At 37.9% G+C, this 26,990-nt stretch overlaps 2 protein-coding genes across 3 annotated transcripts in view; both read left to right on the top strand.

Annotated features, from left to right (window-relative positions):
• LOC136256525 (cyclin-dependent kinase 4 inhibitor C-like) overlaps positions 1–5,412 on the top strand; it is a 77,887-nt gene extending 72,475 nt beyond the window's left edge. For both annotated transcript variants that reach the window (XM_066049514.1, XM_066049506.1), the window contains exon 7: positions 5,310–5,412. The gene's annotated coding sequence lies outside the window, so the exon portion shown is untranslated. The remainder of the gene's footprint in view (positions 1–5,309) is intronic.
• An 11,415-nt stretch (positions 5,413–16,827) lies between these two features.
• On the top strand, positions 16,828–17,911 carry LOC136257812 (zinc finger BED domain-containing protein 4-like). Its single transcript, XM_066051142.1, has 3 exons — positions 16,828–17,253; positions 17,334–17,462; positions 17,534–17,911. The coding sequence occupies exons 1-3, from the start codon at positions 16,828–16,830 to the stop codon at positions 17,909–17,911; spliced, it is 933 nt and encodes a 310-aa protein (XP_065907214.1).
• The last annotated feature ends 9,079 nt before the right edge of the window (positions 17,912–26,990 follow it).

The following is a 26,990-nucleotide window of genomic DNA, read 5'->3' as shown; positions in this document are numbered from 1 at the left end:
AGGCTTGCTGTTGTGGTAATTGCAAAGGTGACACTATAGAGTGTGAGTGTAAGGATTACCACTCGAAGAACCCTCTGACATGTCCATTTCATGCGCTTGCTTGTGAGGTTGAGTGTTTTAACCATGCATCACAGGCCCAACAAATTATTCATACCGAAATGGGGCGATGCTATTCAAACTACCCAGCGGCCAGTCACAATGTTCTAGTAAGGTATCGGTCAAAGGACAAATAGAACCACAGCATTCACTACATACTAAGCACCAACATGGGCTTAATGCAAGCCAACATGACCTGGCTAAACAAGAAATATGGGATGTCTTATCATTGGTTGCTGGAATTGTTTTGCCAATTAAAATTGCCTTTGTTTGATGGAATGGCAGCAGCATTATAGAGTGGGAATAAAGTCCATGCTAACAACCTTGAAAAGAAGCAAACAGAACAGTCTAAAGAGAACTTTACTAGCTGGAAGAAAACCCATGTTCAAGAGCAAGAAGAAAGGAAGCAGTGGATGCGCAGACAAAGGATTCAGTACACTTATGGCTCAGATGAAGAAGAAGATTATGACGTTGACTTGAGTGACAGCAGTCACAATGAACAAGATACTACCTCTTCACGAACACAGGGGAAATGTAAGTGTGGATCAGTAAAATGAAAGGTCAAGTTACAGTCAACGATTTTGAGGATTTAGTGGACAGCTCCTACTGTGAGTTCGTCTATCCGATCCACACGTATACATTATCTCTTCTTCAGAGGCTGTAGCTGTAATCTCATCTTCAAAAACAACTTATCGCTTTTTCTTCTTCAATTGGCAATCACGATGGCTAGTTATTCTGAACCAAACCTTTGAATTGTTTTCCTTTCCTAGGACTATGATCTTCAGATTTTTTGTGCTTGTGTATGATTTTGATTTTTCTTTGTACACATTTTTGATTTCATGTAACCCTAGAGGATTTTGTGCCAGTTTTTGAGCTAGTGCTCTAGTTTATGGATCATGAGTTTAAAATTTGTGGGGAGTTTGGCTGTCCTTCGACAGGAAGGGAGTTATTGCAAAAATTACTAATCAAATGTACAAAACTATAATTTGTGTCACGAAGACAAGCCAAAAGTTCACTGTAACAACTGTGATTATTATTGTCAGGACCAAAGAATTGAACAGAGACACAACTTTTATAGGGTACATCACATGAGCTTAATTATATTACATCATTACAATTATAATTAGCTGATAATCAAGTAGTTACGTTGAGCTTAGTGCAGAACCTTGATGACACTCCCAGGGGGCATAAAATAGTACGGTGCAACAATCATACTCAAATGAATCATAAATGGCCTTGCGAGCTTCTATTGATACCTTTCTTGGTCTTTTCTCTTTACAGCTTCTATCTTTAGTATTATCATCTTCAAATTCAATCTGTTCCTTTGCAAGAGTTCCTTTTTTGTACAACATTGCAACACAGGCTTATCAGATACTGGTGTTTCCAAGGGAAATAGATGATTAATCGGTCGAGAAATTATTCACTACCCAGGTAGTAGTATTTCAGCAGATCTAACTCTAGAACCACTGCTAGGTATTAAACACAAAATCCTCCCAAGTTTCCAAGTACTCCTAGGTAAATTATTGTCTTTCACAATAACAATACTTCCTTCCTTAGGCTCCATAAGACTCTGTGACTTAGGATGTTTGTGTTCAAGAGGAAGTTTTTCTCTAAGACTTACTAAGTATTCCTCTTTCCACACCTTCCAAAATAAATCAACTTGTTTTTGTCCTTTTTCCAAATTTCTATTAACTTTGTAGCAGAGTCTTTGCTAGATTGAAAATCTTCATCACAATGATAGTCAGTATCACTGGAATTGCAGAGTCAAAGCTTTCTATTAATTTCTAAAAAAATGTCCAGGGGTCAATGTAAAGCCAGTGTCTAGATCTTTGTAGACATATGTAAGAGGCCTAGAGTTGAGAACCGCTTCTATCTCTGTCAAAAGAGTTGCTAATTGCTCCAAAGAAAAGTGCTTTCTGCCTATTGATTTCCTCATGCATCTCTTCACTAGACCAACCAATCTTTCATAGAAACCACCCTGCCAAGGGGCAAAGGCAATCGTGTACTTCCATTTAATACCTTCTGCTGAAATATAGCTCATCACTTCTTTGTCCTTAAAAACTTTCCTCCATTCTCTGTCCACAACTGTACGTACAAGCTCAAATTGAGGAGCATTATCTAAAATGATAACATCTGGTTTGCCTCTACGAGAGACAAATCTTCTTAAGCAATTGATAAACTGGCTGGCTGACAAATCTAATGTCCATTCCAAGTGTATCACTCTTATCGAGAGACATGTAAAAAGGCAGATCCAAGTCTTCTTCAAATCAGATTCATACTTCACATTGATAGGTCCCAAATAATCCAAACCCACAAATTGGAAAGGATCAGATCTGGAAACTCATTCCCTAGGTCAAGGCGGCATAGATGGGAGTCGAAATGTGACTGGATCTACGAAAACCGTTCTTATCGCCCAAGACAGGAAGTTTGATTTTTTTCACACAAACACAAAGCTTAATGATTGCACTATCAAGTTTCACTGCCACAGTCGACCAGAGTAAAGTGGTCTGCTTTTGCTGGCTGCTTTTTTAGGGCACAGTGGCGAGCCGTACGAGTGGTCTGGGGTCTTGATGGAGCCCTGGCCAACCAGGAGATGGCTGTGTGTGGCTGTACAGCTCCGTGGTGTTGGACAATGACCTGTACTGTAAATTTCCTTTCATTTTAGCCAGTTTTGAGCCCTGAATGGCCTATGACTTGGCCTAATTCATCTCAGCACGTTTCTTTTCAATTTTTGAACACCATCTTGCCCGCCTTCCAGGGCCCCCGCCTCCCACCCTTCTGGAGCTCGCCTGATACAGACAACCTCAGTTTAAAAACTATCTAAAATGGCGGGAAACTTAGCTGTTGACTACTTCTTCAGTGGATGACCAGGAAGGTAAGAAAGTGTTCTAAAACATGTGAAAATTTGGTATGCGTAGCTACCACCATTGGCCAGCTACAACACACTGAATATTTAAAACCGATGTTTCTCGATACTTTTAAATGGGTAATAAGACCAGTTTTCCCAGAGACAGTCACAAATGATGGCCCTTCTGGTCTTTGACTCAATAAACATTGAAACAATACTCTTTTGACTTCCACCCTTCCTTGTACTCTTCTCTTATTTGGGCCAGTGTATGGGCAATACCAGCATGGATTAGTCTGCAATGTACTTCAGTAATCAATAAGCCAGTAAGGTGTTCTCTTCTAGGAGAAGTAACTTAGGATGTTTTGCACTCTCAGTTAGAGTGGTATTTAAGAATCTTCCGTAACATCTCAGTATACCTAAGTCATCAATCTTCAGTCCAAGTTGCTGTTTCAAACAATGAGACTTATTCTCCTCAATAGCAGACAACACATCATGAAACCTATTCTGTTGAATACAATAGATCCACAATAACATAGCCAACTTGATATCATTTGCACATATGAACTGTCCATCAGACAATGAATTAACCATCTCAGCCAACAAAACATGTGTCTTTCCAATAATCTCTCTCCTTGATTCTGATAGTACATCCCATAGTCGCTTCTTCACAAACTTTAAACAGTAACAAATCACTCTGAGAAGTTTTCGTAAAGTGGAATATTTTGTTTCATCAAGTCCATATACAGACAATTTCTCATCCTGTTTACCATGAGTCACGACATTAGAACACTCATATAACACCCTTCAAGTCTTAGTTTCTGCTTCCACATCTTGTAGTACTGGCTGTGGACGTTGCCACTTAGGCCAAGAATCACGTGAAGACATTAGCCACTCTGGACCACTCCACCAAAGTCTCAACTGTTCAATCTCAAGTACTATTGTATACTGTTGGTATAAGGACCTATTTTATTGTTTTACTGTGATTTAATACCATGCACTACTCCAGCGCTTGTTTCAGTACTTTTTATTGATTTGCTATGGTCCCTACTCTAGTTGAAAATTCCAATTTTTTGTGTACTTGTAAAGATAGGTAGGCACAAACAAAAGTTTATAAACGTGTGTTATCAGCAAAAATAGTGGTTGCTTGAGGACGAGGTGTACATCAGGGATTTCCAGGGGGATTTCTGCTCTAATACACCTGTGTAGCTATTAGAACAAACACATAACACACACACATTAGTTTATACATAATCTGAAAGTGTGGATAGTAGCTCATAGAATAGCATCTTATAGTTTCTGATGTCCTGCATAGACAGAGATGGTTCCATGTGAAAATCACCAAACACCTGTGTAGAGAGAAACAATACAGCATAGCAAGAATAAAATAACTACATAGCTAGCTAGCACTGAGCATACAATGAACAGCTACCTACCCATCTAAAATGTATGTGGCGTAGCATGATTGTAGTTTCCATTCCACTACTTTGTACTAAATGTTGTAGTACGATGTCAAACTACAATACTTTTTACTGTTGCTATGGTTAAACTTCAACTACATTTGTGGCATGGTGCGTGGGTATGTCAAAGGCTATCACCAGTGTTACAAATCAGTTGTAAACCAGTTTACAACTGATTGTAACATGACTATGTACCTCCTTTTGGCCACACAGTCTGACCACTGAGTAGTTCATTGACTTCAAACAAAACCAAACACCAAACCCACACAGGAAGTCACAATACAAGGCTAATATATCAAGGACTGACAAGGAGGTAAATCATTCTGGAATGAATAAACATGCAACAGTGCACTCGTCTGAATGAATGGGGAAGCAGTACAAATGCTGGGCTGTATTGGTATCTGTATACCACCCGCACATTTACCAATAAATTAAGCTAACCAAGGCTATTATAGTGCTGCACCACTCAACAATCAATATCAGACACTTCAGCTACACCCATCTAAATGATCCGAAGCAGACAAGCAGTACAATGACTGGAGTGATTGGCATCAATAATGGCACCTAGTTCTCGTACATGACAAACACGCTACCAATGAATAAACTAGCTATTTTTATACTGTAAATTTAGACTTGCACAAATGTGTCAGATTTGGTCACAAATATTATAGTATACAAAACTTTGTCAATCACTTTAATAGAGTATGCGCCTGTTGACAAAACAGTATAATAAAACAGTCGTTTTGGCATTTGGATAATCTACTGTCCACTGTATCTGTAGTATGAGCCTTTTATAATAGGCATAGTACATGTGTAACTACTGTATAGATAGCTACTGTGTATATACAGTATTAGTTGTATACAGTATGGTATGAATAATTATACAATACATATTTTACTATCTATAGAGAGGGCAGAACATACTACATATTGCAGTAGAAAAGGACAGTTTTGAAGTTGCCAAGTGGATTATAAACCAAAAGGTTGTTCCTGTGGATAGTACTGATAATGTGAGTGTAACAGTGTTTGTGGTAGTGACTGTATATACGTACGTGTGTATTTAGTAACATTTTTTGTTAATTTGTAACTGCTGTGTAGAAGTTGCTGTGCCTGTATAATTGTGGTTTGATTTCCATGTAATGTACAATTTATTTACTATAATTTACTGGACAGACAGATAGTGTCTGATGCGTTCAGGGGACGATTCCAAAAGAATACATCACAATCATACATATTACATCTACAGTGATATTTGCTATAAAAAAGTTGTCAATCAAGAGTCGAGTTAATTATTGCTTGCAGCTTGGATTTGAACAGGGGTAGAGTTACTTTCAATTAAGCCACAAGGTAAATCATTTCAAACTTGTATTGTTCTTGGGGGGGAAAAGCTATAATTTTATAATAATCTCAATCAGTAATAGGTATAATGAAATGTAGAGGGTGGTAGATTGTTGGGTTCTGGTGAAGTAAGGTGGTAGCTGTACTGTTATAAGATGGTAATTATTAGATTTGTAAACATGTGTAGTCTTGATATGTGTCTACAAGTGGTTAAAGTGTGCCATGGTAGCAATTCTAGCATAGAAGTAACAGAGCTTGACCAGTTATAATTCGACATTGTCCATCTTGCAGCTTTTGTCTGTTCCTTTATGAATTCATTAATGTCTTTCGGTAAATGTGGATCCCACACTGTAGAACAGTATTCTAGAATAGGACGAACCATAGAACTGGCTTTGGTGAATTGAGAGCATTGTATAGGTTTCTTCTATGGTTATTTGATGTGAGGAGAGAAGGAAATTTTACTGTCAAGCATTACTCCTAGAAACAAATGTCCAAAAACAGTTTGTAATAGTTGATTCTTAATTAAGTTAATATGCTGGTTGTAATTGTGATAGTACATTGATGTACTTGAATGAACCTTTGCTAACAAAGTTCACCCTTCCAATGTTATCACAGATGTGCAGAATGTCCATTGATGTCTGAAGGTTACTATCTGGAATAGAACCTGCAGACTTGATACTAGCAGTTCCGATTAAATAGAATTTTCTACCTAGACTACATTATATGAAGTTTAACCAGTTGAACTGAGTTAATTTAGCGACTGTTTACAATGGGTTTTTTTCTTTGATGGTGTGATACTGACCTGATGGTAGTGGGCTAGGTGTGAGTCACTTTAAGTGTAGCAAGCACAGTTTATATCACCAACATTCGTGATCAAGGATTCAAAAGGTGACAATAATTAGAAATGGGGTGATCATTAACTGGATAATAATTGTTGCGCATGTGTCGGACAAAAGGCACGTAGTTTTTGCCACTTTTGCTTTAGTTGCTCCTCTTAATAGCGACTGCAGTTAATACGGTAATGTTTACAGTTGACAAATTTAACACCTACCTGTGATAACTGCCATTGTCCAGTACAATCAGACAATTGGCTGGTAATGCTTGAAGTAACCTTTCTTGAAACCATCTTTCAAAATTCTCTGCATTCATTTCTTGATGGTAATCTGCTGCAGATCCTTTCTCGGCTTTAAAAACCCAATCACAACCTGAAAGAACAACTGCGTTTACTGGATACTTGACATCATAGAAAATTACAGGGAATCCATCCATCTTTACTACCAGCATGTAAGATAATAAGGTGCTCTCTTTTACCTGATGGCTTGCTATGTATAAATTAGGTTAAACAAGAAGAATTTTGAAAGTTATTTAACCAACTTGACTCCTCCTATAGTCCCCCCAGTAGTATTATCAGCCTCTACTCAGGCTCTGGACTTTCCATCATGCACATTGGCTTAAGCCTCATCCAAGTACACCACTGGTTTTCCTTCAGTTCTGTTGCGCCTCATTCGTCTCAAATATTTGTGACACTGGTGGACTATGCGGGGCTGCTCATAGTATACCCTGCATGTATGTGTAGTAAAATTAAAACACACAAACTGGTGCAATGCTAACCTCTTGTCATTAATGGTTTTATGCTTGAATCCCATATCCTTTAATACCCTCCTAAGTGATGTTCTCCCAACGAAGAAAACACCATCATTCCGAAGTTTTGACTGTAGATGGAGTAACAAAGTCAAAGGCTCGAGCGTTCAAAATTCACCCACCAAAATCTTCGACAGTGATAGATTTTCTTTCTTGCCATACAACGAATGTATCTTTCGTCTGCCTTTTTCTTGGCATAGAAAACCCACCGTTCTTACAGTACTCCATCCTCTCTCTTACAATAGATGACTCCGAAATCCCTACGTGGTGAAATGAATACCAAACCAAGCTGCAAAGAAAATATTTTATACCAGTGGTCTTTGAGATTCTCTGCTTCACATTGATGGAAACTTTAGACTTCTTTGCTTCTTGCTCAAAGTACAGTAGTCCCATAGCTTCATGAGTAGAACCTTTGTTTGGCTATTTAACCTCTTTTCAAGAGGGTTTCACTCTGCACTCACTGACGCTGCGCTGGATGCTATATTTTCGACAGTTAAGTGCATGCCTGTTACTTGAGCTTATGTTTAAAGTCTTTGATCTTGTATGACTTCTTAATCAACAGCCCAGGATTCAACTCAATGTGAGTGTACTATATAGACAATAACACCCCTGGTGCAAGTTCTGAAGTACACGACTTATTGATAGAAGGTGAAAATGATGATGATAATGTCCCTAGAACAAATTCAGAGGTACAAGCCTCAGTGATGGAGGGTGAGAATGATGTGAATTTTAGTGATGACATCTCTGTAGCAAGTTTAGAAATACAGAACATACTGATGGAGGGTGAAAGTAATGCTGACCCAGGTAACAACAATTCTGGAACAAGTTCAGAAGTACAGAATGAGGGTGAAAATACCTACAATGATGGAGCACCACAGACAAGTGTGAGTGTCATTGAATCAGTAATTGCTAACGGTGTCACAAGCAGTGACTCAGATACTGACAGTACACTGTCAACAAGTGAAACTAACTCTATTGATAGTAGCTCGGAATTTTCTCCCATCCCTTTGAAAAAGTTCGTACTGTAGCTGGTCCAATTGAACTTGGCAATAGTATGTTTTTATGCCAAACTACACAACTGCAACAGTTTATTGACCAAATAAATGCAACTACAGAATGCTACACACCAGAGTGCACTGGAAAACTTATCCCTATAAATGTAAATTTTTTAGGACTTGGTGGGTGTGTAGTGTTCACATTTAAGTGTAGTGGTTGTGCTGATCAAATGATTGGTTTAACAAGCTCTGTTAACGTTGCGTTTTCTCATCTCCTGGCCTGCAGTTTGGCTGTACAAGTTACTTTTACAGCCAGTGGCTCAATGCATTCACAGTATAATAAAGTTTTGAAGCAAGGCTTAGGGATGGCAGCAGTTACTACCGAAATCTTTTATGAAACAATTAAACTGTTGCATCCCATTGTGAATACCATGGTAACTGAGATGTGTGAAATGGCTAAATGTGAAATGAAAGCACTTGATCCATCAATGGTTGACAGTTGACAGCGGGTAATCATGACTTCAGATGGAGCATGGTTGACAAGGGGTAAATACAGTCAAAACTGTACATTCACTATAAGAAACTATGTCAACAATTCTTTGCTTTATTTTGTACACTTGTGCATGCAAGGAAAAGGACAGGATCAACTGTATCCTGGTTCAGAAGGGCATGCAGCTGATATTGCTTTTGGTCATGCTAAAGAAGAAGGTATAATGATAGAAGTGCAGTGGCAGAATGGAGACTTATCTTCAGCAAAAGCTTTTAGGATGCATTACACTGATACACAAAAATGTAAAGTAATGCTGAGTGGTGGTCATGTTGCACACGCTCACACTAAACATCTCAGGGAAAATGCAAAGCAAAAATCTTTCTCTAAAACAATGCAAGATGCACTAAAAGAAAAATTTCTTGAAGTTACAACAGTAAAATGTCACTGTCCAAAGTGACATAAAATGAAATGTGGCTGTCTTTCCAAGTCTTTACTGTGTGGTGCTCGAATTGACTTTTTTTTATTGTCTATTGCAAGCAGAAACTGATTCACAGTTTTTTTTGCGGCTCATCTTCTTGCTTTAAGGAAGTATCATGCCCATGACATTCATACTTGGAAAGGGGGCAGTTGTGATTGGGGGGCAGTTGTGATTCTCATGGTATGAAGGCTTGCTGTTGTGGTGATTGCAAAGGTGACACTATAGAGTGTGAGGGTAAGGATTACCACTCGAAGAACCCTCTGACATGTCCATTTCATACGCTTGTTTGTGAGGTTGAGTGTTCTTATCATGCATCACAGGCCCCACAAATTATTCATACCGAAATGGGGCGATGCTATTCAAACTACCCAGAGGCCAGTCACAATGTTCTAGTAAGGTATCGGTCAAAGGACAAATACCTCCACAGCATTCACTACATACTAAGCACCAACATGGACTTAATGCAAGCCGACATGACCTGGCTAAACAAGAAATATGGGATGTCTTATCATTGTTTGCTGGAATTGTTTTGCCAATTACAATTGCCTTTGTTTGATGGAATGGCAGCAGCATTACAGAGTGGGAATAAAGTCCATGCAAACAACCTTGAAAAGAAGCAAACAGAACAGTCTAAAGAGAACTGTACTAGCTGGAAGAAAACCCATGTTCAAGAGCAAGAAGAAAGGAAGCAGTGGATTCACAGACAAAGGATTCAGCACACTTATGACTCAGATGAAGAAGAAGATGATGACGATGACTTGGGTGACAGCAGTCACAATGAACAAGATACTACCTCTTCACGAACACAGGGGAAATGTAAGTGTGGATCAGTAAAATGAAAGGTCAAGTTACAGTCAACGATTTCGAGGATTTATTGGACAGCTCCTACTGTGAGTTCGTCTATCTGATCCACACGTATACATTATCTCTTCTTCAGAGGCTGTAGCTGTAATCTCATCTTCAAAAACAACTTATCACTTTTTCTTCTTCAATTGGCAATCACGATGGCTAGTTGTTCTAAACCAAACCTGTCCTTTGAATTGTTTTCCTTTTCTAGGACTATGATATTCAGATTTTTTGTGCTTGTGTATGATTTTGATTTTTCTTTGTACACATTTTTGATTTCATGTAATCCTAGAGGGTTTTGTGCCAGTTTTTGAGCTAGTGCTCTAGTTTATGGATCATGAGTTTAAAATTTGTGGAGAGTTTGGCTGTTCTTCGACAGGAAGGGGGTTATTGCAAAAATTACCAATCAAATGTACAAAACTATATTTGTGACTGAATTTGACAAAACAAGGCTTCGACGCACAAAGCTTAGTTAGTAGATATGGCGATTTTAAGGAATCATTGTGTAATAACTTCCCAGTTCCTACAGCTGTGCAAACAAAATTTGCACCAATTGTTCATCCGTTCACTAGCTATCACTCAGTGGGTGTATGCATTTCTGATACCCAAAATTTGCCCTGTTTTGAGCAGCTTTTTTCGAGCGGGTAATAATATCACAGGTGATAGTAATAGGGTGGGAGGGTGGGGGTGGACGGTGGTCTTAATATACGGGTATAAAATGAAGTAAGAAGACGATTGGAATCCAGAGGCCAAGTTTGGGCTCTCCATGGCCCTCCATGGCCCTCAAATTACTCCAAATTGACCTAAGAACACTACTGGAGAGCTCTCTGTGAAGTCCCAGCTCACTACACACCATTATCACAAAGCCATGGCCGTTTAATGGTGCCAATCTCACACTCGTGGCTTTGACAGGGTCGGAAGAAAGCTGCTACAGAAACCAGACTTGTCAGTGCTGAAGGAAGTACAGTGTGAAATATGATAGTGTATTAGACCAGCAATCCATTTCTGGTAAAATCGTAAGTTTGATTTTGTGTGTGTGGAAGCCTTGTTATGTGAAATCCGGTCACATTTGGTTTCACGAAGACAAGCCGAAAGTTCACTGTAACAACTGTGATCATTATTGTCAGGACCAAAGAATTCTACAGACACAATTTTTATAGGGTACATCATGTGGGCTTAATTATATTACATTATTACAATTATAATTAGCTGATACAATAAAATAATCAAATAGTTAAGTCCAGCTTAGTGCAGAATCTTGATGACACTCCCGGGGGGCACAAAATAGTACAGTACAACAATCATCCAAAATAAATCAATTTGTTTTTGTCCTTTTTTCCAAATTTCTATTAACTTTGTAGCTGAGTCTTTGCTAGGTTGAAAATTCTCATCACAATGATAGTCAGTATCACTGGAATTGCAGAGTCCAAGGTTTCTAAGAAATGTCCAGGGGTCAATGTAAAGCCAGAGTCTAAATCTTCGTAGACATATGTAAGAGGCCTAGAGTTGAGAACCGCTTCTATCTCTGTCTAAAGAGTTGCCAATTGCTCAAAGAAAAGTGCTTTCTGTCTATTGATTTCCTCATACATCTTTTTACTTGACCAACTAATCTTTCATAGAAACCACCCTGCCAAGGGGCAAAGGCAATCGTGTACTTCCATTTAATACCTTCTGCTGAAATATAGCTCATCACTTCTTTATCCTTAAAAACTTTCCTCCATTCTCTGTCCGCAACTGTACGTACAAGCTCAAATTTAGGAATATTATCTGAAATGATCACTTCTGGTTTTCCCTACGAGAGACAAATCTTCTTAAGCAATTGATAAACTGGCTGGCTGACAAATCTAATGTCCATTCCAAGTATATCGCTCTTATCGAGAGACATGTAAAAAGGCAGATCCAAGTCTTCTTCAAATCAGATTCATACTTTACATTAATAGGTCCCAAAAAATCCAAACCCACAAACTGGAAAGGATCATATCTGAAAACTTGTTCCCTAGGCCAAGGCGGCATAGATGGGAGTCAAAATGATGACCCTTCTAGTCTTTGACACAATAAACATTGAACCAATACTCTTTTGACTTCCACCCTTCCTTAGGAATCCAGTACTCTTCTCTTATTTGGGCCAGTGTATGGGCAACACCAGCATGGATTAGTCTACAATGTACTTCAGTAATCAATAAGCCAGTAAGGTGTTCTCTTCTAGGAAGTAACTTAGGATTTTTTGCACTCTCAGTTAGAGTGGTATTCAAGAATCTTCCGTAACAGCTCAGTATACCTAAGTCATCAATCTTCAGTCAAAGTTGCTGTTTCAAACAATGAGACTCATTCTCCTCAATAGCAGACAACACACCACGAAACCTATTCTGTTGAATACAATAGATCCACAATAACATAGCCAACTTGATATCATTTGCACATATGAACTGTCCATCAGACAATGAATTAAATATCTCAGCCAACAAAACATATGTCTTTCCAATAATCTCTCTCCTTGATTCTGATAGTACATCCCATAGTTGCTTCTTTACAAACTTTAAACAGTAACAAGTCACTCTGAGAAGTTTTCATAAAGTGGAATATTTCATTTTATCAAGTCTACATACAGACAGTTTCTCATCCTATTTACCATGAGTCACTACATTAGAACACTTATATAACACTCTTCCAGTCTTAGTTTCTGCTTCCACATCTTGTAGTACTGGCTGTGGAGGTTGCCACTTAGGCCAAGAATCACATGAAGACATTAGCCACTCTGGACCACTCCACCAAAGTCTCAACTGTTCAATCTCAAGTGCTGTTAATCCCCGAGTTGGAAAATCAGCTAGATTTTCACTTGATGGTACATAATAAAATAAATCACATTGCCTTTGAATTTCCTTCACACGTTTCTCCACGAACAATGATAGTGGTTTGCCAGTTTGAAGCCAGTACAAAACACCAGTAGAGTCTGTCCAGATTGTTCATTTTAAAGAGGGAATCTTCAGTTACAAAATTAGCAGCACGAACTCCAATAGTCACTGCCAATAACTCTAAACATGGAAGAGTAATTTCCTTCTTAGGCTTTTTGCTGTTTTCTGTATCAATCGATACCAATCTCAGTTTTGAAAACACTTAAATAATTAACTTTAACATTATCCCGGTGCTCAGCATGAAGATAAATCACTGTGGTATATGCCCTTTTAGAGGCATCACAAAACACGACAAGTTCATAGTTACAAGTATCACTCACATGACCAGTAAAACAAGGTACCTTCAGTTGTGAGATTAGCTTCAACTTCTTTAAGACACTGTTCTATCTTTTGTGTAACGTCTCAGGTAATGGCTTATCCCATGTCAGTCCCTCTTTCCACAATTCTTGGATAAATAGCTTGCCATAGAACAACACAGGAGTAACCAAACCTAAAGGATTGAAAATTTTACCAATAACTTTCCACACTTTCCTTTTAGTAGGTGATACATATTCATCAGAAAGAGTGACACCTTGAATTTGTAAAAGGTCATCTGTACAATTCCACACTACCCCAAAGGCTTTCATAACACATCCTTCTGATCTCTCAGCAGTTGGTAACAAATTCAAAAACTCAGTAGAATTAGACATCCACTCTCTTAAATTTATACATGCCTTTTGAAAAATTTCTTTAGACTCCACATAAATTTTGTAGGCTTGTACAACTGACGTAGCTCCCAGCACCACATTGTCAACATATATATTATCACCAATAGACTGAGCAACTGGAATTCTAAACTGTTTCAAATGAAACTTAACTGTTCCAGCTAACAAAAATGGGCTACAGATGATCCCAAGTGGAACACGGCAAAATCTGTACACATCATATTCTGACACTCTTGCATCATCAACATCTTTATACCATAAGAACCTTGTTATGTCTCTGTCTGGTTCCTGAATGCCCACTTGCAATAAGGCCTTCTTGATATCTGCAAGTATTGCTATGGGATGAAGTCGTAGTCAAAATAAAATTCCACAAAGATCTGGTAGAAGTACTGGTCCACGATACAAACACTCATTGAGGCTTTTAGCTCCTTTCTTGGACTTCACTGATGCATCATACACCACTCGTATTTTCGTTATACTTTTAGTAGGTGTCAAAATTGGGTGGTGAGGCAGATAATGTTTTAAAGTTTCTTTCTTATCTTCAACTGCTCTTTCCACCACTCCTTGTTTTATCTGACTTTGAATAACTTCATTGTACCTCATTAAAAGATCTTTATCCCTTTCAAAACGTTTTGCTAAAGACCTCATCCTACTCATAGCAACATCAAAATTTTCTGGAAGATCAGGATACTCACACTTCCAAGGCCATGTAACATAGTATCTTCCATTCTCACAATAAGTTGACTTGTTAAACTGTTCCATGGCTCTATCATCATTGGTAATGTCCAACGACTCTACAATACCAATTGTTTCCAAGTTCCAGAGATCCTCAACATTAGGATTCCCAGTAACTGGGCTGTCAGCAGATGACAACAACTTCGTACAATACAGTTAACTTGTGTCATAACAAGATATGATGATACAGGTATCCCCTTCTGACAGCTCGTGGGATTCAGGTAACTTCCAGTTAAAATATAACCAATCTTAGATGATATAAGGAACAGTCCTGATGGTAACACTATCTTCTCCGTACCAACAACTGACCAAAACCTATCAAAGATCCACAGCATATGGTTCTGAGTTTCCTACAGTAGAAATAGAATCAGCTAATCTATCAGTTGAAATGGACCAAAATCCATGTCTGCAGGTTGTAGAGGCCCTCTTTGAATTGGTCCTGTTATTTGTTCAATGACATTGGTGTGAAAATGCATACAACATTTGTCCTTTGTTATTACATTAAACTCAACAACATATGTACTCACATCTTGTGGCTTCCTAGCAGCAAAAGTTGAAACTGATAATGATTCCTTGTACTGTGGGGTTAACTATAATTGTTTTGCTAACTTTTTAGTCATAAAGAAGCGATGGCTGGCACTATCAAGAAGTACCTTGACTAAGATAGTCTTCTTTTTATCACTTGACTGCACTGGGACTATAGTAGTCTGAAGTAAAATCCGCTTACCAGAACTGACCAATATCTGGGTTTGAACACTTGTGGAGTTTAAGACTTCCACTTTCTCTGCTTCATTATCATCTAGTTGAGTAAGTGTTACAACTACATTTTCACTCTTCGGTTGAGGTTGAGCCGAATTTCCAAACCTCTGTGGGCAAATAACCCGATTGTGATGTCTCCTCTTCCAAAAGTAATAACATCCACTCTTCTGAACCAATGAATAATCTCTAAACACATGGCCAGTCTTCAAACAAAGAAAACATCGTCCTTGAGTGAGCAATCATTGCTTACGATCAGACATCTCTTTATATTGATCACACTCATCATTAAAATGCTCACCTTGACAAAATGCACAAGGATTATACACAAATTTACCTCTCCTTTGAACATTAGCTGCAAAGGTTTCCACAGAAGCTGAGGATGGTTTTGTATCCCTGTTATGATCATTCGGGTATTGATTATACCTCTGATAACCTTGACGACTTTCACCATCTCTTACTCCAGTTACATATCCTTTAATGTTAGCAAAGTGTCTCTGAGCATTCTCCTTTGTTTCCACATACTGACTTAGAAACTTTTGCAACAGTTCCATTTAGTGAGATAGCTTAGCAAAATTATGTTTACGTGGGCAGATAAAAGTGCCATTTTTGGTACACAGCTTCTTTAGAGTGTACTGATCAATATTAGAAGGGGTGCCCACGAAAACTAATTAGGGATGGTCGGGAAAACAAAATGGCTGACACGATAGTATTAAATAATTGTTTTAGTATGTTTTCTATGCATACAACCTAAAACACATGCTAAAACATGAATTCTACCAATAGTCAACCTTGGTTTCTTTTCTTTTTATCATTATTTTATATTATTTAAGCAGTAATAATAAATATTTGCCATTGTATTGGCCTAAAATACCAAATATTGAATAAAATACAATTGTAATTATACCAAAAAGACTATAAAAATAAATTCACAACTGTCTGTTAAGGTTAAAGCATCAATTGAAAGAGAAATCCTGGTATACTATAAATTTATCATCAGTTACACTTACAATTACAGAGTGGTAAACAAGCAATACCAGCTTTAGCACATGTACAATTTGTACAGTTTCCTTTACAGCAGCACCTGATAAGTTCATGACATACTTTCGAAACTTCAGGCATACTCATCCAAACTGGCATCCATGTGCCCTATGTTTTAGTCCAAGAAAAACTCCTCAGGTGAAGGAACAGCTTGCTGTGTACTTGTACTAGTAGTCCACACTCCTACTTGATGTATTGATCGGATGTAAACTATTTTGCTAGGTGGAAATGTAAACTTAGAAATTTGGTCTGTTAGGAAAGTGAACAGTTCTGTTTTGTTCTTTGAATCATGTAGAAAATCGTGTAGAAAGTTTCTGGCTTTAGGAACATGGTTAAAACTTTTGATTCATGCTACGACATTTCAAGTCGCAATCATATTTCAAGAATAGCTTTACCAAGCCTCCATGCCACCGTGAAGCAGCAAGTTAAGCAAGAAATTAGCCCGATAAGCCATTTTTCATCAACGACAGATATGTGGTCAAGTGTGAGGATGGCACCTTATATCAGCTACACCATACACTACATCAATGATGAATGGCAGCTGTGTAATGAGTGCTTACAGACTCAGTACTTACCTGAGGATCACAGAGGAGCTAATTTGGCAGAAGCAATGAAAGCAGCATTGGAGACTTGGAGCTTGGATGTTGTTAACCAAATTTGCCTTACAACAGACAATGGTAGCAACATCATTTCTGCTGCAAGGATCTTGGACTGGCTAAGGCTTCCCTGTTTTGGCCACAATTTACACCTTGCTGTCACTAAAGCTGTGCAAGATGACAGTCGATGCAGTTGGGAACTTGGTGTGTGTAGGAAAATTGTCAGTTCTTTTTCAATGAGCTGGAAGAGGAAAAGAGAACTGACAAAAGCTCAGATTAATATGGATGTCAAGCAGCATTCCTTAGTTGCAGTAAGTATGGTAAACATTTGAAGTATGTTTCAATGTTTGTGCAAACATGTTTGTACAAATAAAAAATGAAATATTTCATTTACCTGTAGGACTGCCCTACCAGGTGGGGTTTAATGTCAAAGATGGTATCAAGAATTTTGGAACAGAAAGTTGAATTGCTGTCCATTAAGCAGAAAGTGACTGATGATACTTTAGAAGTTTGCCACGAACTACAAGAAGTACAGTAGAATAGTTCTATATAGAAGCAGAATCATCTAGAACACAAGAAGTTGCACACTCTTCTCTCCAGCCATCAGCCCCAAAGAAGGAACGTAACCTTGGAACTTTGTTCAAGGACTTTGAGTCTAGGATTAGAGAACAAGAACAAGAGCACGCTTCCCCTGTCAATCAAGAGGAGCAGCATAGACAGATTGTGATGAAGGAAATAGATGGATATCTGTCAGGACACAGGACAGATTTTGAAGAGGATCCACTGATATGGTGGAAAAGGCAGCAGTTTAACTATCCAGTACTTGTAAAGCTTGCACAAAAGTATTTGTGTGTTTGTGCCACCAGTTTGGCATCAGAGAAGCTGTTTAGCACAGCAGGAAATGTTATCTCACCATTCAGAGCTACTATGAAACCTGACAAGGTTGATATGCTAGTCTCTTTATCAAATAACTTGTAAGTTAATGGTCTATTAAAGCATTAGCTTTTTGTTGTACAACTTTTTGATGACGAAAGACTAGCTTATCAACCTTATAGAACTCATCAAGACAAATTGTTAATTGTGATTGTATACAGTTACAGTATGACATGAATAATTAAACTTGTTCAACTGTTTTCCAAATCCTAAAAAGAAAAAGAAACACAGTTAAGCATTAATTGTGGATAATAGTCAGTATCTGGCTTGTACATATTTAGTAATAACGCAATATTTATGATCAAAATACTGTGGTATGATATTGATCAATACTGCCCACCCATGTGATGCTGTAGTTCTTCAATTGAAGGCACAAAAATTAATGTTGGACATGAATTTTTACACAAGGTGTTCTGAATTTTTTTAATGGTTCTCCTAAACCGATTCTTCCCAAATTTGAACACATTAACAGAAAGGTACTGTTAACAGCTGGAAATGATGCAATAGCTGATAAACTTTGCATGATGATGTTGCCACAATACAAAAGCATATGCATGCATGCGTGTGTTTACAATGCATAATACAGTCTCTCAGTCCACCTATACCATTGCAAAATAATTCCACGACTGGCCCATTCGATAGTTTCAGAGTAGGGAGAGAGAATTCAGTGAAAACCAGCCTTTAAACACCCCAGATCATTCTTTACTGTCAACATCACTCACACAAATTGTTATTGAGGAATGCATAATCCATTAAACAACCTTACAGCTCCTCTCTTGTCTGAGCCTTATTTAGAAATAACCTGGCTGCTATTTATAAGTGTTACCTTATATAGTTCACTATAGGAAGATCTAAAAATATTGCACAAAATTGCTTATTGTGAATTTTAAAAATGTAGTGTTCAAAAATGTGCACTTTTTATAGCGTGGGGTATTAATGGATAATTGCAGTCTGAATAGAACATTAGCTGCTGCATGCAGGTAGGCAATGTCTACACTACGTGTGGCTGCTTACGGGTTGGCTGCTTATTTTTATGCCGTGTTTGCGCGCTCCTTCATGCCTATTCCATTGTCAGCATGTGCAATGGCATCTCACTATACTGAACACATGTCCTGTATCCCAGATGCAAAATTCCTGCCTCATTGGAGGACATGGCAACTTTCTTTATATTCAACAGTCCTACTTCACTTGTCAAAGTTTTCCCTATTGAATTTTTTGTTGTTTTGACATTGGATTTTTACCCTTTGTGTAGGTTCTCATGCTCTGGTTCTATTTCAGTGCCATTTGTCATCTTGCTTCATGGAGGACGCAGTTTCACAATGTAACTGCCTATGTCTCTTCCTCCCACACCCCCCCAGCTTATTAGCAGTAGTTTGTTCAGTTCCATCACAATCAAGATACAGACTGTCACTCATGCTTTCGTGTTCAATTAGATATCAATAACAACTTTATAAGGTCTTGTAAGCATCCACATCACAACAGTTGATTGCACTTAATCTGTGAGATTGTAGACACTAGGATGTTTTAAGTCAATACTAGTGGCAGTACATTTGGGGCTTGCATATGACGTTTGAAATTCTCCCTCACTACTATAAATTATAAACTCTTGGTGTTAGTAATGTATGTTAGATCAGTTAAACATCATTGGTGCTAGCTATTATAGGAAAATTGGCTAATATGGTTACTTATTCAGCCTGAAAGTACCTAAGAGCTCATGACGTCTACTTAAAATCATTTTACTAGCAATGATATACTCTGAAACCTTACAAGTACATACTCCTACATTGTGATGCACATTGTCAAGCATAATAAAGCTTTCTTTAATATGTGATGCAATGTGGGATGAGGATACTCTATGATGCACTCTCAACCTGGAAAAAATGTCACCTGGGTGACTTCTTTATACATTGTGTACAATTGTAGTAGTAAAGGCACAAGTATAATGTCACAGTATAATGTCTTAAAAAATCCAGGACACAATGTGGTAATGCATATGAAATAAATTAATACACCTGTCCAGTGGCGTAACTAAACCCGGGCCTACCCAGGCCTAGGCCCGGGTGTCAACAAATTATTAGATTGAAAACAGACATTTTGTATACCGCGATGCCAAGATAGGCTTGGCCAACTGTCATGGACCGTGGGCGATGTATCAAAAATCCGAACAAGACAGTGAAGAAGACTTACTGGTCTTAGGTCTATACTCTAGAGTGAGCAATAGTGGACTATTGGTTGATTTGATCGAAACACAAACTACCATGCCCCTTAAATTAATTTCACGCGTATAAATTAGGCTGTGGCATTTATTACTAACACTTTACAGTGACCAGCACTGAAGGTCTGACAGCAACATGTGCTGCAGCCTTAGGATTACCTAACCTAATTTCAAGGACTTAGACTTATTGACTTGACATAGTGACTGACTTAATGACCAAAAAGGTGTAACAGAAAAGGGGCCAAAGAAAGGAAAAAAATCCCTCCAACCCCAGGATTCGAACTGCAGGTCACCCAATGTCTAGTCGGGGCCACACTCAGTCTTCCTCCAGAAGGGATGGATTTTCTTCCTTAAACCTAAGTATTTATTACTAACACTTTACAGTGACCAGCACTGAAGGTCTGACAGCAACATGTGCTGCAGCCTTAGGATTACCTAACCTAATTTCAAGGACTTAGACTTATTTACACCATATAAACAATGTTGAGCACGTGTCCTAGCACATGGTAATCATGCTAAATGGCCAGTCAGTGCTATTTTCTTCAACACTTCTGCTCACTCCATTTAGCAAACTTGTGATGCAACAGTTAACAAAAGGGATTGTCCATGCTTGAGATAACAAGTAACTAAAATATTAGTTACTCACACTAATTATTGTTCTATTTTTAGACTAGCTTACTCACGTGATAGTGTATTTAAACAAAGGAGGTTGACCTTCTGCAATTGAGGCTTGAGATAACACTGACAAACTGCACTACGAGGTGATGAATTGTTGAAAGAGTTGGTCTGCTATAGAGGGAATTATTCGGAAATAGAGATAATTAAAAAGGAGTCAAACTGGAACCTGAAGTGGTAATTCACTTAATCACATAGTGATTTAATTTGCCATACATTAGTCTCAATAGTAGGAGTGCAATTAATCCCAAATCGCATGGCCTTGTTTCTGTAATTGCACTGTAAAGTTGCCAATAAAATAGCAGAATAACAGAAGCCTTTTAAGTGCAACAAGAAAGAGATATAATGAATAGCCAATCAAAGAAGCTGACAATAGAAGCCTTTTAAGTGCAACATATGTAGATATTTTGAGTAGCCAATCAGAATTGCTGACACACGAAGCCTTTTAAGTGCAAAAACAAATGATGTAATACAAAGAAGGATGATGCAATCACCTGGTAGAAGTTAATGGCCACATAGAACTGGATAGATGTGTACTACAAACCATGAAGGGTGGTCACTATGTGATTAGTAGGCAATCACACGCATTTTCGTGCAATTATGGAATAATTGTACTCGTAACCAAAATTGCACTCGGCTTCGCCTCGTGCAATTTTGACTGTTACTCGTACAATTATTCCCTAATTGCACTCAAATGTGTGTGATTACCTATACAAATTAAGTGGACGAAATCGGTGTGGCCAGGAGTGTCTATTGTGAACAGCTATAACGCATTAGAACAAGTAATTGTATACTGTCGGTGATGTATAGCTCTACTTGATCATGGACGAATATGTTGGAGTACAGTTGAGACACGTGAGAGTGAGATGAGGCTCAATCTATGGTGGTTACATTATACTTGCATAGATAGTAATTGCAGCTACTTATGATATAAGTTAGCTAATACCACACCGTATGTTGGCTAACCCATCATTAGGTCATTAGCCTTTTTGTACAATCATGACAGTACGTGTTCTGTGGGGGGGTGTCACCCCATCACCTTCCGGTTAGCTACACCACTGATTGCACTGGGCCCTAGTATCAGTCTGGTTCTAGTTACGCCACTGCACCTGTCCAGTGTCTGTCATTTTTTTTGTTGTTATGTTTTTTATGCAAACAACTTAAACATGACTGCTGTTCAAGTCCAAATTCTATTGCTTAGTTGTATAGTAATAAACCATACAAGGCTGATATCACACTAATTGTACAGTAACTATACCAGGTGATTTTTACTATGCATGTAATACATGGGTAGGCACTCAAACAGAGAAATAATATAGATACTGTACTCTAATAAAACAGTGAAGTACATCTGAGAATGAGAAAGCAGGCATTATAAACATTATATGCAATGTAAACTTCAGCAAATTGAAGATGCTATATTATGTCTCTCACTGGCTGAGCAAAAACCAGTTGTTTTTGCACATTTCTTAAATTCCACTTTATTAAATTATGCAATGTAGTAACAAAGCTGTGGACTGCCAAAATTTCAGCTCTTTGTGAGAAATAGTCTTGGGGTTGGAATGATTGATACTTGAAACAACAATAAAATTTGATTATAGAGCAACAATACAGCAAAATAGCTACAGACACGTAATTAATTGATCATACCTTATGACTGAAACAAGCTATGAAGACTAAACTTGGCTTAATCTCTTCACCATATATGGTCAAAGTCATCAATCTATAGTGTTTTTCCTGTACCCATCTGTGTATGCAAAGAAGAGGGCCATTCCATCACAATAGTAAACTTCATTTCAACTGCATTGTAAATCAGCACCCATAATGTACATGCCTATTGCTGTGAAATTATGTAACGAAGACTTTCTTCCTTTCCATGAATAGGCAAATCCAATAGTGCATAGGTTTCATTGCTTAAACTTTGTTTCAGTGCATAACAAAGCGATTAAAATTTTATGTAGTACAGGTGTATTTATGTATGTATGTAGCTTAAAATGATAGCCATTCACTGCTTTGTTTGGGCTCTAGCCTTGCAACTGTGTCCAGGCAGTGAGACAGGCAGGCGGGCAGGCAAGGAGGCAGGCAGTGAGGCAAAAATTAGAGTTTTGGCAAGTTGTTTAAATTCTATTTCCAGCTACTCGTGTGGTATGCATCAAAACAAAGTTAACGTAGCCATAGCCATACTACAGTCATAGTACAAAGTTTTTACAATTATACTACAGTATGGGAGTAACCATACTACACAGTAATACGCTTCATACTATGGCTTAGTTCTACGCCTAACTACAAAAGTATTACGAATTATACATTTTGTCTATAGCTGTTCTAATTTATATTGTAGTATATATGTATTCAGATACAGTAACATTGTATTTCCTTCTCCATTCTGTAAGAAGTCAGGCAGCAACCCTGTATACGTGTGTAGCCGGTGGCATTATAGACAAGTGTCATGGCGTTACGACTCTACATCAGTTGAAGCGACTCCTCACGGCTTCAGTTCAAGACACCTAGCACTGTTGTGTTGACAATTAGTGTTCCATGTTTTAATAGTTATGCATTGCAGCCTTTTGCATGTCAGATTGGTCATGCAGTGAAGGCATTTGGACATTAACTATCCTGTGATGAAAGTGAATTACAACACTGGGACATTAGCTATAAGGTAACTAGCTATAAATGTCTATTTTTTACAATCACACTGTAATCATCATAAAATTGTTATTACACTCAGTTTATACAACAGCCAAAGCTTCCCAGTATAATAGTTTCCTGGTGACATCACTGTGTTGTGTTGGGTACAAGCTGTCCTCATTACTGTTTACTTTGCTTGTGCCAATACTGGGACTTGCCCTGGAAGTTCCCTATGACTGTTTGCATGCTTGTTAGCTAATTTCACACGTAGTGCAATAATTGCATGTACTGCAATTTGTAACAACTTATGCTCATACAAACAACCCCCTACATAGCTACAATTCAGCCACGCACGCAGTGTGGATTGTATACTGTACAATGATGATAGCACCGTGTATGTCTTAAACTTAACTCTTCCAAGTACCCATTTAAAGAATAACTTTACAGCGTATACCCTATTTATTCCAAAAATGGCAGTATTTATATCTGGCTGTAAACTGAATAGAAAACTACGTCAATGTCCTAGAATTAATTGTAGTGTTCATTTGGCTCAATACTGGTTAGGCCTTTATCTATATTACAAGCCGTATGGATGCTGTGCTCAGTGCTAAGCTATACACCTCACTGTGCTACCTCGCCTAGTAATTACAGACCTTATGTATGCATGTAGCCAGCTAACTACAATAAAATATTCAGTTATCATGCAGTACGATAGTACTCTATAGTAGGAACCACAAAAGAGTAGGCGTGGCCCACAAAGTAACATCGCCCAAAAACCAGCCTTAATTTTCCCAGATGACAATGAGGCAGTATTGGTTAGGTAAACCTAAGCCCAAAACAAGCTTTCAGATGAACCCGAATAGCTTTCAACAAGTTGCTACGGAATTTAAAAAAATTATATTACGGAATTTTCTACTGACTGACTGACTGCCTGAATGATTAACTGACTGCCTGACTGTAGCTTCCCTTCGAAATGGAAATCCTCCTTATTTCTCATAGTGGCTATTTTGATTGATTTCAGAGGTGCTTTTCGAGCAGTTCTTGAATCGTACTGCTGTGTAACTAGTTGAACATAGCTGACAATGAAGCATGATGGATACTTTGCTTTTCAGAAGATAATAGATATAGCTGGGGAATGCAGCAACATTTCAGATGCAGTATTATGCGTGGGTTCACCAGTCATATTCATTATTTACAAAAAAAAAAACAAACAATTACACAAAAAATGGAATTTTAAACTAGAGTAGGGACCATAGCACATTGATAAAAAGTACTGAACAAGCTGGAGAAACGCGAGATATTAGATCACAGTAAAACAATAAGAAGTGCTATATCCCTACCATGCTCAAATACTTTTTTTATCAATGTGCTATGATCCCTACTCTAGTTGAAAATTCCAATATTTGTGCACTTGTAAAGATAGGTAAGCACAAACAAAAGTTTATAAACGTGTGTTATCAGCAAAAATAGTGATTGCTTGAGGACGAGGTGTACATCGGGATTTCTGAGGGGATTTCAGCTCAAAGACACCTGTGTAGCTATTAGAACAAACACATAACACACACACATTAGTTTATACATACTCTGAAAGTGTGGCTAGTAGTTCATATAAGAGCATCTTATAGTTTTCAATGTCCTACCATAGACAGAGTTACTTCCTTCCATGTGAAATCACCAAACGCTAGGGAATTTAGGGCCCAAATGAACTTGGATTGTCAGGGTTCGAATATTCATCAACTAAAATTCATGAATCTTTCGAACTTTTAATAAATGGAGCTGGTTCTTGTTTACAAATTATAAATCACAGCCTATTAAAGGTTAAATGCATGTCTCAAAAGTTTGCAACACACACATGTAGTTGTACTGACTCAACCAACAGTTTCACTGAGAAAACTTCAAATTGAATACCACAAGTAAAAATGCTTGTGGTTACTCAATTAAGCCACTAGGTAAATCATTTCAAACACGTATTGTTCTTGGGGGAAAAAAGTTATAATTTTGTAATAATCACAATTGGTAAAAGGTATAATGAAATGTAGAGGGTGGTACTAATGGGTAGATTGTTGGGTTCTGGTGAAGTAAGGTGGTAGCTGTACTGCTGTAAGATGATAATTATTAGATTTGTAAACATGTGTAGTCTTGATATGTGTCTACAAGTAGTTAAAGTGTGCCATTGTAGTACTTCCAGCATAGAAATAACAGAGCTTGACCAGTTATAATTAGACATTGTCCATCTTACAGCTTTTCTCTGTTCCTTTTCGAATTCATTAATGTCTTTAGGCAAATGTGGATCCCACACTGTAGAACAGTATTCTAGAATAGGACAAACCGTAGAACTGGTTTTGGTAGATAGAGAACATATGTATAGGTTTCTTCTATGGTTATTTGATGTGAGGAGAGAAGTAAATTTTACTGTCAAGCGTTACTCCTAGAAACAAATGTCCAGAAATGGTTTGTAATAGTTGATTCTTAATTAAGTTAATATGCTGGTTGTAATTGTGATGGTACATTGATGTACTGGAATGAACCTTTGCTAATAAAGTTCACAATGTCTCATACTTCCAATGTTATCACAAATGTGCAGAATGTTCTTTGATGTCTGAAGATTACTATCTGGAATAAAACCTGCAGCAGTGATACTAGCAGTTCCGTAAAACATGTCATTAAATAGACTTTTCTGCCTAGGCTACATTATATAGGGAATAAAATATGTCAAAAGCACTAAATTTCCTCTACCGTGGTGTAGGCATTAAATAAGTCTACAAGTACTAAATCTCCATTACATTAGTATAGACATTATGTAATGTGATAGCACTAAAATTTTCTGGGAACACAGTAGCAGCTAACAGAATTCCCATGTTAATCTTTTAGTTTGACCACAAAGAGCACTGTGACCTAACTACTTACACACATTACAATGTTTGCAGGCATCATAGAAATGAAACAAGGTCTACACCTGCAGCTATTCCAAGAGTTCATTGCCCATAAAGTATAATGGAACCATGACTATGGAACAGGTTATTACTTCGTGATTAATGTCTGGATAGAATAACATAGATATCAGTAATAATTACTGTTCATTTAACTGTACATGAATCGTAATTTGAAATGTGTAAGTGACAATGCGTCTGTTTTCACCAGTTATATTCAATGGTTGTTGTACAAGGAAAGTGTAGTAAGGACCCAAGATAACTTCATCTCTCTCTTGAAAGAAGTGAAACAAACATGTTGCCACACCTTTGGGAATAAGCTTGGCAATACCAGAACTCTATCCAGAGTACAATATAACGGTCAGCCCTCGGCCATTTTCCGACCAAGTGATGCTGTTGACCGATCAATGTAGCCATTGGTCGGCCATTTGTGCCGATCAAATTTTTTACAACTGTAATTCTTTATTAGTCTTTATAACATGTAATATTATAGTTATTATTATTGTCGTATCGTTAACTTTCCTTACCGAAGCTATTTAATCACTACGTGAAGTCTCGATCCCGTCAAAGCATCGACTCGATGCGCATGCGTAAGCTAGAGCACTGCACCTCGTATTTGCCCAAATTATCGATTGTGGGTTACTGTCGATGTTGTGAAGAAGCAATCACTACACTG

This window comes from Dysidea avara, chromosome 1 (genome assembly GCF_963678975.1).
Source record: "Dysidea avara chromosome 1, odDysAvar1.4, whole genome shotgun sequence".
Taxonomy (NCBI): domain Eukaryota; kingdom Metazoa; phylum Porifera; class Demospongiae; order Dictyoceratida; family Dysideidae; genus Dysidea; species Dysidea avara.
This window is presented reverse-complemented; position numbering and strand designations above follow the sequence as displayed.

Coding starts and splice junctions, on each gene's coding strand:
- LOC136257812 (XM_066051142.1), top strand. CDS start 16,828: ATGGCACCTTATATCAGCTACACCATACACTACATCAATGATGAATGG. Junction 17,254..17,333: donor CCTTAGTTGCAGTAAGTATG/GTAAACATTTGA, acceptor ATTTACCTGTAG/GACTGCCCTACCAGGTGGGG. Junction 17,463..17,533: donor TTTGCCACGAACTACAAGAA/GTACAGTAGAAT, acceptor TCTTCTCTCCAG/CCATCAGCCCCAAAGAAGGA.